Raw genomic sequence first — 18,447 nt, forward strand, 5'->3', positions numbered from 1 at the left:
ATTTAGGGGCCATTCCTAAAAATAGGTTAAACAAATATAAATTCCATCAGTTAGATAATCAAACCTGTTTTCTTACAGCAGCAACATAAAAATGCCCCACAGACTTCATTGAGTTATGATGAAGAATGAGAGCCAAGTGCTTTGTCAAATGCCAGACTACTGAGAAACTGGAGAGGATGGGTTATGGGTGTAATCATTTTACAATATGCAATTATAATAAAATGGCATGTGAAGGGCACTTTTCCTATTTAATAGCATATCTGCTATGAAAGGGGTGATTATAAAAGATAAAACACACTGTGTACCTTATCTGACCTACTATTACACAGAAGAGTATTTCAAGTCTTTAATTGTATCATGTAAGTTACCTAAAGAGATTAAAATTGGAATACAAGTTCATGATATGAATTTCGAAAAATATTAAATAACTGAAAAGGTCAAAGCTTGAAGAAGTTTCTTATCTCTATGCTTAAGAATTCAGGGCCTCGTAATGAGAGGTAACAGTAGCAACAAAGAGTAAGAATATTCTAGAATGGATGCAGCACCAAGTCCATATGCTCTCTACCCAACTGTTGGGAAAACAGGAGTTACTTCAGGCACTCTTCCCATCAGCATGTTGCATCAGATGCAGGTTTCACACATGGCAATGGACAAATAGTAGTGAACATTTTGTGAAAAGCACCTCCAACAGAGAAGAAAATCGCACATAAATTGGAAACACTGCTAGATGATTTGATAGCAATTATGCACTGATACAAAGCCTGACATAAGGTAAAAGGAACATTAGCATTAGAGGGACCTAATTTCAATTGGTGAATATTTTTATAATGGTGGTGTCTCCCACCAGTGATGAAATCAATTTATGAGTCCTGAACAATAATTTAAAAAATGAAATAGAGAATATTAGATATTCCATACTGTACCTAGCAAGAATATTATTTTCTGTAACTTATTTATGTGTACACATACATATAAATATACATACACACTGGGTCGTCAAGATGTAAAATTATTTTTTTCTTTGGGTTAGAGATCAAAGCCACTGTATTTATATTTAGATGATCGTTTCCTATACTATGCAATTGTATGAATAAGGGACTGGGTTTTCATACATGGTCTCAATGGCTGCCCCTACTGACAGAAGACCAGGTAAATGAAGGCAATTAGATGAAGACCATCAAATATAATATTAAATAGGCAGTGTAACAAAAAAATACATTTGGACTTTGCAGTGGGTTGCTGGCACAGAGCTCTTAACTTAGAGTTTCCTGAGTGACAGGACTGTCTTTTGTCATTTTTAATGAGCCTCTTTAGGCCAGGCACAGCAGTTCACACCTATAATCCCAACACTCTGGGAGGCCAAGATGGGAGGATCACTTGAGGCCAGCAGTTCAAGACCAGCCTGGGCAACGCAGTGGACCCCTGTCCCTACAAAAAAATTTAAAAATTAGCCAGGAACAGTGACATGCACCTGTAGTCCCAACTGCTTGGGAAGCTGAAGTGAAAGCATGACTGAGGCTGCAAGGTCAACAGAGTGTATGTTAATGAGGTAACTTGATGCAGGAACCCTAGATAGCCTAAAGATAGGGCTGGGTACCAGAAAGAGCAAGTGATTAGAGGGTTGGAACTTTTAGCCCTAACCACCAACCTCTGGGAAGGGGAGAGGGGACTGAAGATTAAACTCTATAAAAACTCTTTAAGTGCCGGGCGCGGTGGCTCAAGCCTGTAATCCCAGCACTTTGGGAGGCCGAGGCGGGTGGATCACGAGGTCAAGAGATCGAGACCATCCTGGTCAACATGATGAAACCCCGTCTCTACTAAAAATACAAAAAATTAGCTGGGCATGGTGGTGCGTGCCTGTAATCCCAGCTACTCAGGAGGCTGGGGCAGGAGAATTGCCTGAACCCGGGAGGCGGAGGTTGCGGTGAGCCAAGATGGCGCCATTGCACTCCAGCCTGGGTAACAAGAGCGAAACTCCGTCTCAAAAAAAAAAAAAAAAAAAAAACTCTTGAAGTTCCAGGTTGGCGAACACACTGAGATGCTGAGAGGGTAGTGTTCCTAGAGAGGGCACAAAATCTCTATGCCCCTTCCCCGATACTTTGCCCTATGCACTGCTTCCATGTGGCTGCTCATAAATACACCTTTATTGTAAAGGTGTATCCTTTACAATAAATTGTAAGTGAAGTGTTTTTCTAAGTTCTGTGGGCTTCTCCAACAAATAATCAAACTCAAGGAGGGAGTTGTAGGAGCAGAAATATGAGAAGTTCTAGACTCAATTGGTGTCTTAAGTGGGGGTGGTTTGTAAGACTGAACCCTTAACTTGTGGGATGTGATGCTAACTCCTGGTAGTGTCAGAAGTGAATTGATTTGTAGGACACTCGGTTGGTGTCCTCAGAATCAGAGAGTTGGTTGTTGGTATTGGAAAACAGCCCAGAGTAAATAATGGGTCTCTTTAGAAGTTAAGACTATAAGAACACAGGCAGCTATAAAAGATACTACCAGTTGATATTCTTGTATCAGTGAATTGACGAAAAAAAAAAAAAAAAATTAAAAATTAAAAAAAAAAAAAAAAGATACTACCAGCTTAGTTGCTTCTAACAGCAGTCCGTGAAACCTAGGGTTTCCTTTAGGAATATCTCAGAGGTTAGCCGGGCATGGTGGCACGCGCCTGTAGTCCCAGCTACTCGGGAGGCAGAGGCAGGAGAATCGCTTGAACCCAGGAGGCGGAGGTTTCAGTGAGCCGAGATCGAGCCATTGCACTCCAGCCTGGGTAACAAGAGCGAAACTCCATCTCAAAAAAAAAAAAAAAAGAATATCTCAGAGGCCAGAGGACAAGGTAGAGGTTAACCATGTATGTTGCATTACCACCTAATATATCACTTACAAAGGAGGGAGAGGTGGTTTCAGCTGCTAGAATTGCCATGACGTACCACTTTCTTTAAATAATAGCAGGTTTTAAGCCAAAGACAAGCATTTTATTTTATTTTTATTTTTACTTTTGTTTTGAGACGGAGTTTTGTTCTTGTTGCCCAGGCTAGAGTACAACGGCGCGGCCTCGGCTTGCCGTAACCTCCACCTCCCGGGTTCAAGCAATTCTCCTGCCTCAGACTCCCGAGTAGCTGAGATTACAGGCATGAGCCACCATGCCCAGCTAATTTTGTATTTTTGGTAGAGACGGGTTTCTCCATGTTGGTCAGGCTGGTCTCAACTCAAACTCCTGACCTCAGGTGATCCGCCTGCTTTGGTCTCCCAAAGTGTTGAGATTACCACACCTGGCCAAGCATTGCATTTTTTTTTTTTTTTTTTTTTTTTCTCCTGAGACGGAGTTTCACTCTTGTTACCCAGGCTGGAGTGCAATGGCGCGATCTCGGCTTACCGCAACCTCCGCCTCCTGGGTTCAGGCAATTCTCCTGCCTCAACCTCCTGAGTAGCTGGGATTACAGGCACGCGCCACCATGCCCAGCTAATGTTTTGTATTTTTAGTAGAGACGGGGTTTCACCGTGTTGACCAGGATGGTCTCGATCTCTTGACCTCGTGATCCACCCGCCTCGGCCTCCCAAAGTGCTGGGATTACAGGCTTGAGCCACCGTGCCCGGCCGCGTTGTATTTTTTTAAAAAGTGGGAGAGAAAAGATAACTTGAAAAGTTTTTAGTTTTTAACCAAGGCCTTTGTACTCTAAATGTATGCATTACTAAACCACATTGAAGAACAAGTCCTAGCTTTCATCACCTATTTCTACCCCATACCTTTTTTCTAATGGTTTATTGACTCTATGTGACAAGTCAGTTCAATTGTATTGCCCAGTAAAAAAGAGAATTACAGATAGACAACTGAGCAACTGGGGTTGGCAGACAGTCATTCTGCTCACCACCAAATTGAATCAAGTTTCCACTACTCCCAAACTGGCAACAAAAGGGCTTTGAGAATTCACTTTTCTTAAGATTTCTTCCCTTTTCATTCGAATAAATTGCTATTCAGATTGGCCAAATGGGATATCAAATTATGCCTGGACCTGGATGCTTAAAACCTGTCTGTGACAGAACCCATTTTTATTGATAAAAAACACAACTTCTGTATTAAATCCACTAACAATGTATTGGTTTAACTTTTCTGAAAAAGAAATCATGGCACATAGTAAAAAAAATTGGATGCTTTGAAAAAATTTCCCAGAAAGAAAAAAAAAAAACAACAACTGGATGCTGGAACTTAAGAAATAAAAGATTTCAAGAGGCACATAAAAAATAACAGCAAAGGCCATCTAACAACTAAACATATAGTCAAAGGTTTTTAATTATAAGCATGCAATACCAAGCTAGACTACAGGTAAAGATCTATGATGCTTCAACTGTGTTTGAAGGCTGGTAATATAAAACTCTATGGCAAGAAAGATTTGTTTACACACAGAAGTCATGGATTTTAAATGTCTTTTGATGTCCTTACTTGTTAGATAGGTAACTTGTAATTAGCTTGATACTTACAGTATCTGCAGGGCTACTTATTTAGTAGCAGAAACATACACATGGTACCATATTAGAAACTAGTTGGGATTTTTTTTTCTGCTTTAAAAGGTGTTTTTCTTAAAATATGAAAAACTACTATAATATTCAGTGAGATTATTAACTTCATTTAGCTAATTTATAAAAAGTATTCTTTGCCATGAAAAGTATAAAGAAAATGCCTTTCCCTTCCACTTACCCTATACTTCAGAACACCCATGTCTTTAAAAAAATTATAGGCTCATTCTTTATATTGTCTCATTCAGCTATAGTCATGATTATAGTTGTAGGCCACATTATATTTAATTGTTTACATTTATCCAACTATCCCAGCACTCGATAATGGATTCTTGTCATGTAATTATTTTACTTAAGACATAACCTATCATAACTGCTTATTTATGTCTGCCTAGACCAAATAACAAGAATGTTAAGTATCACTAATGTGGCTGGGCAGGGTGGCCATGCCTATAATTCCAGCATTTTAGGAGAACAAGGTGGGCGGATCACTTGAGCTGAGGAGTTCAAGACCAGCCTGGGCAAGATGGTGAAACCCCATCTCTAAGAAAAAATTTAAAATTGAAAATAATAATAATAATAATTAAGGCAAGCATTAAACAGCTTGTATACACAAAGCCAAGCAATGAAAAAAAAAAAATACGCATGTCTGCTGCTATGGAGAGTCCTTCAAACGAATGCTTTGCATTACAACTTTTCAGTAATTAGAAATAATGACTGATGATGCATAAAGATCTGCCTTCAATCTCATGTGATTTTAATACCTTTGTTTGGCCAAGTAAACAGAAAATAAATCACAACACTCAATGTTTCTGTATTCAAAATATATTCAAATAGCTCAATTTTTTTTTTGTTTCTGTTCATTTCTACCCAAATTAGACCTTTGTCAGGTGCATTTTTATTCAAGTCCTCTAATACAAATCTGTGGTTAACATGCTTTAAAAAATGATTCAGCAGAGTAACTTACCCTTTGTCTAAAGTCTGAATCAGCATTTGGATTTAGCCCTAATAGAGCCTGTTCATCCATCCTTGCTGCTATACGTGGAGTTTTCTGGTTACAATAGGCTTGCCCTCTGATCCCACAGAAGAATTTATAAACATCTGCCACCAAAAAAAAAGTTGAAAGAAAACATTACTTGAAAAATAAATAAATGCTTATCCCAAATAACATAAGTGGATAAAATCTGCAAAAAAGCTTAAATGTTTAAAGGACTTCTTTTGAAATTTATCTAAATTGCAACTGAAAGTTAAGAGCCTAATTCTCAGAAAAATGGGCCCTGCTAACTACTCCACTAATGTGTAATTTCTAAAAATCTAAAGTATGGCATTAAGGTCCTCAAACTTTATTCTTCAAGATCTTCTTAATAAGGTATAGAAAGTAATCCTTTTCTACTTTAAATAGAAGTACCTAATTTATGTAGTTTTACTTATCTCCAGTACTTAAAAATGCTATTGTACAACTGCAGTAAGCATAAAAATGTCAAATCCAGGCTTTTATTATAACAGTTTAAGTATAATAATTTGCCTACTTCCAGATACCAATATCACAAAACTTTTTTAAAACATCAGAATGGCTGACCTCAGAGTTCAATATCCTTTGAAGTGTTTACAAAGTACTACAAGAGAAGTCTAACGAAAGGAACAAAGTAACGAAAAACCAGTCATTTAGTTTTTGAGCAATGGACTAGTTTTGCATTTTACAGATCTCTGCTCTTGCCAGCCAATTTTAGAAATTTCAAAAAAATGTTTTTCAATAGTAGATACAAAAATCCACAAATGGGCCTGGTGCAGTATCTTGCACCTGTAATCCCAGCACTTTGGGAGGCCAAGGCGGGCAGATCACTTAAGGTCAGGAGTTCAAGCCAGCCTGGCCAACATGGTGAAACCTCTTCTCTACTAAAAATACAAAAATCAGCCAGGCATGGTGGTGCACCCCTGCAATCCCAACTATTCAGGAGGCTGAGGCAGGAGAATCGCTTGAACCTGGGAGGCGGAGTTTGCAGTGAGCCAAGACTGCGCCATTGCACCCCAGTCTGGGCAACAGAGCAAGACTCCATCTGGGTTGTGGGGAGGGAGATCCACAAATGACTTAACACGGACACTCTTAAGATTTTTTAATCTCTGAGAAGTAATCCACTTCTTAACAATATAGGTTCTAACATTTTAAAATAATAAGCCCCAAAAAGCATCCTAGCTTTTGATAGAATGTATATTCACGCCGGACACGGTGGCTCAAGCCTGTAATCCCAGCACTTTGGGAGGCCGAGGCGGGTGGATCACGAGGTCAAGAGATCGAGACCATCCTGGTCAACATGGTGAAACCCCGTCTCTACTAAAAATACAAAAAATTAGCTGGGCATGGTGGTGCGTGCCTGTAATCCCAGCTACTCAGGAGGCTGAGGCAGGAGAATTGCCTGAACCCAGGAGGCGGAGGTTGAGGTGAGCCGAGATCGCGCCATTGCACTCCAGCCTGGGTAACAAGAGTGAAACTCCGTCTCAAAAAAAAAAAAAAAGAATGTATATTCACTTGAGCTAACATGGAACAAACTCTAAATGATATGAAAATGATATTTATTCTCTCAAGACCTCAGAGGTATAGAGACTGGCTATTACTACTTCCATTAATGACTGTGGGGGGCCAGGCATGGTGGCTCACGCTGGTAGTATCAGCACTTTGAGAGGCCGAGGCAGGAGGATCAACTGAGGTCAGGAGTTCAAGACCAGTCTGGCCAACATGGTGAAACCCCCGTCTCTACTAAAAATACAAAAAAAATTAGCTGGGCAATGTGGCACACACCTGTAATCCCAGCTACCTGGATGGCTCAGGCAGGAGATCTGCTTGAACCTGGGAGGCAGAGGTTACAGTGAGCTGAGATCACGCCACTGCACTCCAGCCTGGGCAGCAGAGGGAGACTGTCTAAAAGGAAAAAAAAAAAAAGGCTGTGAGGTTTTTTTTAAATTATCATAACCAAAGAAGCCAAAAGACTAACTGGGTTAGGGGTAGGGGAAAAAAAGCCTTTTGGGAACAGTGAAGTCAGGATCAGAACCAGGTTACAGGATACCTACGACACATTTTTGTGTTTTCCCCTGAGCCTGTCTGAATCAAATGATAAATCAGGATATGGACTCAAGAGCTCTGAAGACAGCTCAGCCCTTTCTCATGGTTCATATCATACTTGCAGACTTCAAGGCAGTGAAACTCCCCACTGCCCTCAGATTACGATCCACTTTTGAATGACTCCTCACTATTCCGTATCCCAGGTCAGCAAGGCCAGTGCTAGTGAACCACATGGCAGTTCTCCAATGGTACTCTACCTTTCATCTTCGCACACTGCTCTTTTTTCTTCTTACTAGGTTAACCCCTGCTGTCCTTTGAAATAATACTTAGAAGACATTTCTTTCAAGAACACTTCTTTGACCCCTATGGTCCCACTCTCCCAAACTGGATTACATGTCCCTGCCAGCTTACTAGTTCTTTTTTTTTTTTTTTTTTTTTGAGACAGTCTCACTCTGTTGCCCAGGCTGGAGTGCAGTGGTGCGATCTTGGCTCATTGCAGCCTCCGGCTCCTGGGTTCAAGTGATTCTTCTGCCTCAGCCTTCCAAGTAGCTGGAATTACAGGTGTTAGCCACCACATCAGCTAATTTTTTAGTAGAGATGGTTTCACCATGTTGTCCAGGCTGGTACTGAACCCCTGACCTCAGGTGCTCTGCCCACCTGGGCCTTCCAAAGTCCTAGGATTACAGGCGTGAGCCACCATGCCCAGGTATCTCTCATAATCTTAAAGGGCAAGGACTGTCTTGACTATTCATCACTATGTCCCTAGGACATAGCAGAACATAGGCTTTGGATTTGAAAGACCTAGTTTATATCCCCATCTTGTCATTTTTAAATTGGGGCCGCTTGGACAACTTACAAAACCTGAGACAGCCTTTTCTATGACATGGGAAAAAGACCATCTGCGTCATAAAGTTGTAAAGTCTTCAGAGAGATAAGGTATGCAGAGTATGCCTGGCACACAGTGGGCCCTCAATAAGAGCCAGGAACATGGGGGATGGAAACTACTTGGAACATTGTTTTTGTTTCTTATTTATTTATTTATTAATAGAGACGAGGTTTCTCCATGTTGATCAGGCTCGTCTCAAACTCAGGACCTCAGATGATCCGCCCTCCTCGGCCTCCCAAACTGCTGGGATTACAGGCGTGAGCCACCGCGCCCAGTCTGGAGCATTCTTACACTAGATCGGCAGATTACGAGGTCCCAAGCTCGAAAACATCTTGGCTAACAAGGTGAAACCCCGTCTCTACTAAAAATACAAAAAGTTAGTCGGGCGTGGTGGCACGTGCCTGTAATCCCAGCTACTCTAGAGGCTGAGGCAGGAGAATCGCTTGAACCTGGGAGGCGGAGAGTCCAGTGAGCAGAGATCGCGCCATTGCACTCCAGCCTGGGTGACTGAGGGAGTCTCCATCTCAAAACAAAAAACAAAAACTTCAAAGAAAGGTACTGGTTACCTTCACCCCCTCAATGTTAGGAAAATATGATGTCCACCCCCCTGAAAAATGCCCAGAGAGAAAAAACAATTTCGGAGTTTCTAAGAATCCCAGACTGGGAAGTCCAATAAAAGCCTCCTTGAATTTGCTATGGCTTTTTTCAAAAAATTGCTTAAACCGGGAGGGGTGGCTCACGTCTGTAATCCCAGCACTTTGGGATGCCTAGGTGAGCGGATCACGAGGTCAAGAGATAGACATCATTCTGGCCAACAAGGTGAAACCCCACCTCGACTAAAAACACAAAAATTAGCTGGGTGAGATGGTGCGTGCCTACAGTCCCAGCTACTCAGGAGGCTGAGGCAGGAGAATGGCTTGACCCAGGAGGCGGAGGTTGCAGTGAGCCAAGATCGTGCCACTGCACTCCAGCCTGGTGACACGAGGAGACTCTTTCTCAAAAAAAAAAAAAAAGAAAAGAAAAAATTGCTTAAGCTTGGTCAAGTCACTCTGAAGCTATCAGGAGAAAAATTAAGTTGTCCTAAGGAAAATACAGCCGATAAACCCAAGGAAACAAACCAGTTAACAGCTGTTACTGCAGAAGAATCTCCCACAGAGAAAGCACTTGGACAATCAATATGCAGTGAAATATGGCTACCTACCTACGTATGTTCAAACAAGTAAAAAATTACACCTCGTGTGAAAAAAAACGGCCTTCCCAGTAAAAGACAGATGTGCGTTAACACGTAATATTCTATCTAACATGACATAGTCATGCAGGTTTAAACATTTGTTTCAGGCTGGGCGCGGTGGCTATCGCCTGTAATCCCAGCACTTTGGGAGGCCTAGGCAGGCAGATCACTTGGGGTCAGGAGCTGGAAACCAGCCTGGCCAACATGGTGATCCAGTCTCTACGAAAAATTTAAAACAAAAAAAAAAAAAATTAGCCAGGTGTGGTGGCACGCGCCTGTAATCGAGCTACTCCGGAGGCTGAGGCAGGAGAATCACTTGAACCTGGGAGAGAGACGTTGCAGTGAGCCGAGATAGCACCACTGCACTGGGAGACAACAAGCATGCATCTTGCAAAGGTTCTGGAGGGAAGGCGAGCAACATACTTAAAATGTTCAGCGTTAGATTAAAAAAAAAATTAAGCCTTAACTCTTCCTGGATAGCCATTAAGAATTAAATATGGAAAAACTCCACACCTTCTGAAGACTGTTTCAAAGACTACGGCTGACTCTTTCCAGCCTTTTAACACCATGCTGACAAGTCGGTTTAATAAAACTTAACTCTCCCCCAAAACCCCGCCCGCCACAACTAATTAGCACTTTCAAAAAAGTACTTGTTTTTCTGGTTACAGGGAAACCTCATGCTTCTCTAGTCCTGCAGGATAGCGAGGAAGGTTTGAGAAGAAATGGAGTGTCCGCGCTGGCCAATTACTACACAGAAATAAGACTTTTCTCCCTTTTTGTCCCGGGGTGGGGGAGAATCAAGTTTGAGGTCTCTACAGTTGATAAGGCGCTACAATGTTGACTAATGGGCGTGAGGGCCACAGGCGATACCGACCCTCCTCGTCCAGCCTTGCCCCATCCCTCCCCCGGATCCCTCCCCTAAAGGAAGCCTCGTGGCAATTCGGGTGATGAAACACCAGGCAACAAGCGGCCACGCATTAGCGACGCGCTCCTCGGCGGCGGCCCCGGCTCGTACCCACCCCCACCCGGTCCGCCCAGCCTGGGGCGCACCGCCATGGAGGGTCCCAAGCCGGTATCCTCCCCGGCGTCGGGGCTGCCCCGGGCCGGTCATCCCCGGCCAAATTCCTCGAAGCCTCTCACGGAAAAAGCCTGGTCTCGGTCCCACCGCCCCCGAGCCCCGAGTCACCTTCCCTATCACTCCATCCCGCCTCCCAGCCTGCACTCCCGATGGTCGGCCAGGGGAGCGGCGCCGCACGCAGGGAGCTGGGAGAGCGGCCCTCGTCCTTGTCGCCGTAGTCCTCCGCCACGGCCGCAGCGCCAACGCCGGAGACGGAGCTGGCCGGGGCCGCGCGCCTCTCGTCGCTCCGCGTCCCCTGGCACCTTCTCTTGCGTGGCGCCGTACAAGCAGGCAGGCAGGCAGGCAAGCAAGCGGGCGGGGTCGGCGCCCCAGGAAGGGAAAGAGCGCGAGGGCCCGCTAACGCCGCCGCCGTCGCCGCTGAGTCAGCGCAAAGCGCGCTCCCCGCGTCGCTGCCGCGCGGGCGGGCGCCGGCGCCAGTAGTTTCATACAGAGTGCGGGCGGCAGCCCGCGGGCTGGGGCCGGAGGCCTACAACTCCCATCATGCAACGAGAGGGCGGTGCTTCCGGGCGGCGACGGGCACATGCGCTCCCTGGCGCTCGCCGGAAGGCGTGGTCGCCGGACCCTGAGGTGCATGCCGGGATGAGGCGGCCAGCCCACAGGTCCCTACCCGGTCGTAAATGCCACGCGGTATCTGTATGGTGTCAGATCTCAAGCGTCAGGTTCGCTGCGTGCATTCCACAAAGGCTTCTAGTAGTAGAGGACGGATTCCCGAATCAGGATGATGTAGTTCTAACCACGTGTGAGTCAGTTTAATTGCTTGTATAGGGCCCCAAGTGTCCCGAGTCCAGCAGCGTGAAGATCTGCTGATGAGTGCTAACGGTTTTTCAAAAATTTTTAAGTTTTATTTTATTTATTTATTTTTTTGAGATGGAGTCTGTCCCTGTCGCCTAGGCTGGAGTGCAAAAGGCGCGATCTTGGCTCCGCCTCCGGGGTTCAAGCAATTCTCCTACTTCAGCCTCCCGAGTAGCTGGGACTACAGGTGCCCGCCACCACGCCTAATTTTTGTATTCTTCGTAGAGACGAGGTTTCCCCATGTTGGCCAGGCTGGTCTCGTGACCATAGGTGATCCACCTGCCTCGGCCTCCCAAAGTGCTGGGATTACAGGCATAAGCCACCGTGTGCATCCCAAATTTATTTTAAACAGACTACAATTTTGTCCGTGAAAAGGAGAGCATTCTTAGGAAGTCCTACTCATAGGTTCTTTGGATACCACTAAATGTCACTTCATTTATTTGGTCACATATTTACTAATTTATTAATGCAACATAGATGCAGTGTAGGCTCAGGATGCCTCAACTTGACTGCTGTGAGGTTTGAGTTAATGCATCTGTTTGACACAATATGTGCTCAATATTTACATTTCATTGTTGATTATTCAATATGTACTAAATACAGACTAGGTTGCAGTCACAGACTACAAACAAAACTTGGGGGAGAAGGAGGAATGGGAAGAGCAGTAGAATAAAACTGTTACAATTTAACAGCCACATTTATTTATTTAGCTGGACAAGACACAACACCAGGCATCTCCTATATAAAATACCTTTAACCGGGGCCGGGCGCGGTGGCTCAAGCCTGTAATCCCAGCACTTTGGGAGGCCGAGGCGGGTGGATCACGAGGTCAAGAGATCGAGACCATCCTGGTCAACATGGTGAAACCCCGTCTCTACTAAAAATACAAAACATTAGCTGGGCATGGTGGCGCGTGCCTGTAATCCCAGCTACTGAGGAGGCTGAGGCAGGAGAATTGCCTGAACCCAGGAGGCGGAGGTTGCGGTGAGCCGAGATCGCGCCATTGCACTCCAGCCTGGGTAACATGAGTGAAACTCCGTCTCAAAAAAAAAAAAAAAAAAAAAAAAAAAAAATCCAGAGTGGCTGGGATTACAGGCACGTGCCACCATGCCCAGCTAATGTTTTGTATCTTTAGTAGAGACTGGGTTTCACCATGTTGACCAGGATGGTCTCGATCTCTTGACCTTGTGATCCACCCGCCTCGGCCTCCCAAAGTGCTGGGATTACAGGCTTGAGCCACCGCACCCGGCACATGCATTATATTTCTACTATTCAAATTATTAATACTATGTATCTCTTGTTTTACTTCTGAGAAAACCAAAGTCAAGGTACTCTCAAGACTAGAGCTAATTCAACAAAGCTTGTGAATCTCCCTCATTTGGAATCTCTCTGGGCCCAATAGGTTTTCCACTGCCAGGGCACTGCTGCTGAAGCTATACTATATCAAACCACCCTCTCTAAAACCTCAGTGACCTTCTCCAAAGAGGATGGCACGTGAGACTCAAGCTGGATTGACGGGTAGAATCTGGAAGCTAAAGAAACTCCATCTTGGGTACTAATGTGCCATGTTGGCTTCTGATTAACCCCTGTTCCTGGAAGGCCTCTAGGATTTCAAATTATGTGAGAACACATACTGTAAATCCTGTCCTTAGGTCAAAACAGCCTCGATGGTATTGTACTTCAGGTGTCCTACACTTCCTGACCTAGGTTGGCTGTGTCCCCACCCAAATCTCATCTTGAATTGTAATTCCCATAATCCTCTTATGTCGTGGGAGGTACCAGGTGGAGATAATTGAATCATGGGGTGTTGGGGACCAGCCCGACCCCCTACGTGGGTGCCCTTAATCCTGGCAGTGACGAGGGATTGAGAAAAGGAAATAAAGACAGAGACAAAAGAGTAGAATTTACAGCATGGGTCCAGGAGACCAATGCAAGCCTGGCAACTACATTGGCCCCAAGCTCTGAACTCCAAACACTTGTATTATGTGCATAATCTCATTGATCTTATGGGAGTGGAAAAGAAGGGTAAAGGAGTAGTAAGATAGCCGGGTGGAAAGCACTTGAGATCCTTCTAAGACATGCTAAACTAGTACTCTGAGCATTTAACAGCACTTGAGATCCTTCTAAGGCATGCTAAACTAGCACTCTGAGCATTTAACAGCACTTGAGATCCTTCTAAGGCATGCTAAACTAGTATTCTATCACGGATTGTTATGAGCATGCAGCTACATCCGAAGTATATCGGATTAGGAGCCACTTGGTCTGACCACACCCAATGCACCAAGGGGCTTTTATCTCCCGAGCATTGAGGACATGGAGCAATTAAAATCACTCCATATTCTGAGAACCTAGGCAGAGCCTGAGGTGTTCCATGATCTCTGCCCTGCAAGGTTTCTGTCTTCCTTGCCAGTTCCCATCTGCAAAGACCCTCCCGGATCTTGTGAGCAGAGGTCACCTCCCTTCTCAGAGAGCATTGCACAAGCCCTCTTTACGAAACCCTCATGCAGTCTCCACATTGAGAAGGCATTTGTGGGACCAGAGCAGTATTCCCTGCTCTGCAGCCACCCCGAGGTGCTCCCTGGTGTTACTGCGCTCTCAGATGGTCTTTACCTTAGGCCTCCTGTTGCCACTTGATTTCTAAGTAGCTGCACCAATAATATAGTTCAGTTCAGTGTATAAACTTCAGTGCACTGTGAGCCAATCGAGCTTATAATTATTTAGCTAGAATTAACATAGGTCTCCCCCTGGCTATCTTGACCTGCAGTTGGGGTGGTTTCCCCCATCCTGTTTTTATGATAGTGAATTCTCTTGAGATCTGGTGGTTTTATAAGGGGCTTCCCCCTTCACTGGGCACTCATTCTTCTCCCTCCTGCCACCATGTGAAGAAAGACCTGTTTGCTTCCCGTTATGCCGTGATTGTTTCCTGAGGCCTCCCCAGCCTTGAACTGTGAGTCAATTAAATTTCTTTCCTTTATGTATTACCCAGTCCCAGGCAGTTCTTTTTTTTTGGGATGGAGTTTCGCTCTTGTTACCCAGGCTGGAGTGTAATGGCGTTATCTCGGCTCACCTCAACCTCCGCCTCCCGGTTTCAGGCAATTCTCCTGCCCCAGCCTCCTGAGTCGCTGGGATTACAGGCATGCGCCACCATGCCCAGCTAATTTTTTGTATTTTTAGTAGAGACGGGGTTTCACCATTTTGACCAGGATGGTCTCGATCTCTTGACCTCGTGATCCACCCGCCTCGGCCTCCCAAAGTGCTGGGATTACAGGCTTGAGCCACGGCGCCCCGCCCCAGGTAGTTCTTTATAGCAGTGTGGGAACAGACTAATACAGATCCCTTCTGAATTACATATACCCTTTCCATATGGTATATAAACCCTGGGTCCAGGGGTTAATGGTGAGGGGATCCACCATCTTGTTTCACTGCTGCTGGAGACACAGACATGGCTTCTATTCACAAGTTGCTATTAAATATTTCTTTCTAAGAAAAAAAAAAAATCTCAGGGTAGGAATTCTGTCCTACCTATTTCAATGTATGTTCAGAGTTTAACACCATGCCAGCCTGCTAGTTACAACTCAATAAATAAATCATTGCATGAATGCTTATGTTAGCTGTGATGGTCAACTATGGAGTATGAAGGCCCAGTACTAATGTTGGGCTGAGTGCCTCTGCAGTCTGTATGTTGAGCATATTCTGGGCCTCATCCTAAATGATATGGCAATTCAATCTATTATATTATAGCTGTCCTTACTTGCTGTTTTATTTGTAAATTCATTTTGTGGTTACTTCATATGTTGAATGTCATACAAAGCCTATCTTCAGTTTATCTACAGTGTATCTAGTAACATTGGCCCTTTCCGTTATGGTAGTTGAAATACCTACAATTGTAAAAATCTCTTTCAATGTTGTAAACTCATATTATTTTAGAACAAACAAAGAGGTCAGGTGCAGTGGCTCATGCCTGTAATCCCAGCACTTTGGAAGGCCAAGGTGGGCGGATCACAAGGTCAGGAGTTTGAGACAAGTCTGGCCAACATAGTGAAACCCTGTCTCTACTAAAAATACAAAAAAAATTAGCCGAGAATGGTGGCACATGCCTGTAGTCCCAGCTACTCAGGAAGCTGAAGCAGGAGAATTGCTTGAACCCAGGAAGCGGAGGTTGCAGTGAGTTGAGATAGTGCCACTATACTCCAGCTTGGGTGACAGAGTGAGATTCCATCTGAAAAAAAAAAAAAAAGCTAGGTGTGGTGGCTCACACCTGTAATCCCAACACTTTGGGAGGCCAAGGCAGGTGGATCACGAGGTCAGGAGTTCAAGGCCAGCCTGGCCAACATAGTGAAACCTCGTCTCTACTAAAAATACAAAAATTACCAGATATGGTGGCTCATGCCTGTATTCCCAGCTACTCGGGAGGCAGAGGGAGGAGAATCACTTGAATCTGGGAGACGGAGGTTGCAGTGAGCCGAGACCATGACACTGCAGTCCAAAAAAAAAAAAAAAAAATTCTCCACAGTGACCATGTATTACTTTCTTTTTTAAAAATTAGTATTATTTAATTTATTTATTTATTTACTTTTTATAAATAAATTGAGTACTTTCATAATCAGAAAAAAAAAATCGCTTTTTTTTTTTGAAACAGAGTTTCGCTCTTTTGCCCAGGCTGGAGTGCAGTGGCACGATCTCAGCTTACTGCAACCTCCGCTTCCTGGTTCAAGTGATTCTCCTGCCTCAGCCTCCCCAGTAGCTGGGACTACAGGCACGTGCCACCGTGCTCGGCTAATTTTTGTATTTTTAAAAGAGACAGGGTTTCACCATGTTGCCCAGGCTGGTCCTGAACTCCTGACCTCATGCAATCTACCTGCCTTAGCCTCCCAAAGTGCTGAGATTACAGTTGTGAGCCACCATGCCCAGTTGAACTTATTCTTTAAACACTTACATAGCGTTTACTCCATTCCAGGTTCCTCTTCTAGGTACTTTTGAAACTTTTTAAATCCTCATAGTAACCCTTTGGGGGTTATTATTATCCCCATTTCACAGATGGGGAAACTGAGGCATGGGTCATTCAACTACTGAATAGGAGAGCTGGAATTTGAGCCCAGGTCATCTGGCTCTACATTTCTATGCTCAAAACTACTGTCCTTTTGATTATTTGAATTGACCATCCCTGTACCAAAGACCACTGTTCTGATGAAAATCCAGGAGACTGCCTTTGAGGACTAGTCCAGGTAAGTAATGTCCCATTCCTTTTGATAATTTTATCAAGAAACATCTATTAAGTGTTTGATTGCAGGATTTTCTTTGCCAAATGCTTCTTGAGTTTGGATGTACTTACAAGATAAGGAGTACCTATCTTTGGTGCATTTGGGTTAATCATGTAAAACAGGGGTATCCAATCTTTTGGCTTCCCTGGGCCACATTGGAAGAAGAAGAATTGTCTTGGGCCACATATAAAATACACTAACACTAGCCGGGCACAGTGGTTCACACCTGTAATCTCAGCACTTTGGGAGGCCGAGGCGGGCAGATCACCTGAGGTCAGGGGTTCGAGACCAGCCTGAGCAACATGGAGAAACTCATTCTCTAAAGAAAGAAAATATATATACATATACTAGCACTAATGATAGCTTATGAGCTAAACAAAAATCCCAAAAAAATCTCATAATGTTTTAAGAAGTTTATGAATCTGTGTTGCACCACATTTAAAGCCTTCCTGGGCTGCATGTGGCCCATGGGCCATGGGTTGATGTAAAGCTTACCAAAAGATAAGGGAATGTGAATGCTGCTTCTTTTTTTTTTTTTTTGACCCCGCCCCACCCCCATGAATGCTTCATATATCTGTAGTGCTCACAGAGTTCATAATTCATCACATTTGATCCCCACATTTTACAGATAATGAAACTGAGGCTCGGAAAGATTGTGACTTTCCAAAAGTCTGATAGATAACAGAGTTACTGCTCTAATCTAGTTCTCCTGACTCCAAATCTAGTGATCTTTCCTAAATATTTAACTCCCTTTCCTGCAATAGAAATTTTGCTGTTACCTTGGCAACTGCTATGCACAGTGCCTGGAAACCATCTATTGCCTTCTCTGTGTGCCACACAGTTAGTTAAACTGAAGTGACCTTAACCACCAGTCTTCCAGTCAAATTCCCTTCTTTCTGTGCTTCATTTTATTTCTTTCTTTATTTTTAAATTTTTTTTTTTTTTTTTGAGACGGAGTTTCACTCATGTTACCCAGGTTGGAGTGCAATGGCGCGATCTCGGCTCACCGCAACCTCCGCCTCCTGGGTTCAGGCAATTCTCCTGCCTCAGCCTCCTGAGTAGCTGGGATTACAGGCACGCACCACCATGCCCAGCTAATTTTTGTATTTTTAGTAGAGACGGGGTTTCACCATGTTGACCAGGATGGTCTCGAGCTCTTGACCTCGTGATCCACCCGCCTCGGCCTCCCAAAGTGCTGGGATTACAGGCTTGAGCCACCGCGCCCGGCCTATTTTTAAATTTTTGATACAGAGTCTTGCTCAGTTGCCCAGGCTGGAGTGCAGTGGGGGATCATGGCTCACCGCAACCTCCACCTCCGGGTTCAAGCAATTATCCTACCTCAGCCTCCTGAGTAGCTGGAATAATAGGCATGTGCCATCACACCCTGCTAATTTTTTGTATTTTTAGTAGAGATGGGTTTTCTCTATATTGGCCAGGCTGGTCTCAAACTCCTGACCTCAAGTGATCCATCTGCCTCAGCTTCCCAAAGTGTTGGGATTAAAGGCCTGAGCCACCACACCCAGCCTGTGCTTCATTTTTTTTTTTTTTTTCTTTTTCTTTGGGACG

The 18,447-nt window shown here is 44.2% G+C and overlaps 1 protein-coding gene and 1 long non-coding RNA gene across 4 annotated transcripts in view; one reads left to right on the forward strand and one right to left on the reverse strand.

Moving 5' to 3' along the window:
- The window catches only part of XPOT (exportin for tRNA), a 48,593-nt gene extending 37,288 nt beyond the window's left edge, over positions 1-11,305 (reverse strand). Inside the window, exons 1-2 of one of the 3 annotated variants that reach the window (XM_032288533.1) lie at positions 10,877-11,305; positions 5,483-5,616 (exon numbers count right to left, since the gene is read on the reverse strand). In XM_032288533.1, coding sequence (XP_032144424.1) covers positions 5,483-5,542 — 60 coding nt within the window. In that variant the 5' untranslated portion in view covers positions 5,543-5,616; positions 10,877-11,305. Of the gene's footprint in view, positions 1-5,482; positions 5,617-7,312; positions 7,337-10,876 lie in introns of those variants that run through there. The other 2 variants (XM_032288549.1, XM_032288542.1) reach the window with 2 other exon arrangements.
- On the forward strand, positions 6,758-8,833 carry LOC116558507. Its single transcript, XR_004272029.1, has 2 exons — positions 6,758-6,830; positions 8,804-8,833. It is a non-coding gene; the product is annotated as an uncharacterized LOC116558507 (long non-coding RNA).
- Positions 11,306-18,447: the final 7,142 nt, after the last annotated feature.

The sequence above is a fragment of the Sapajus apella genome, unplaced genomic scaffold (assembly GCF_009761245.1).
Source record: "Sapajus apella isolate SASKATOON/1434 unplaced genomic scaffold, GSC_monkey_1.0 scaffold2, whole genome shotgun sequence".
Lineage (NCBI taxonomy): Eukaryota > Metazoa > Chordata > Mammalia > Primates > Cebidae > Sapajus > Sapajus apella.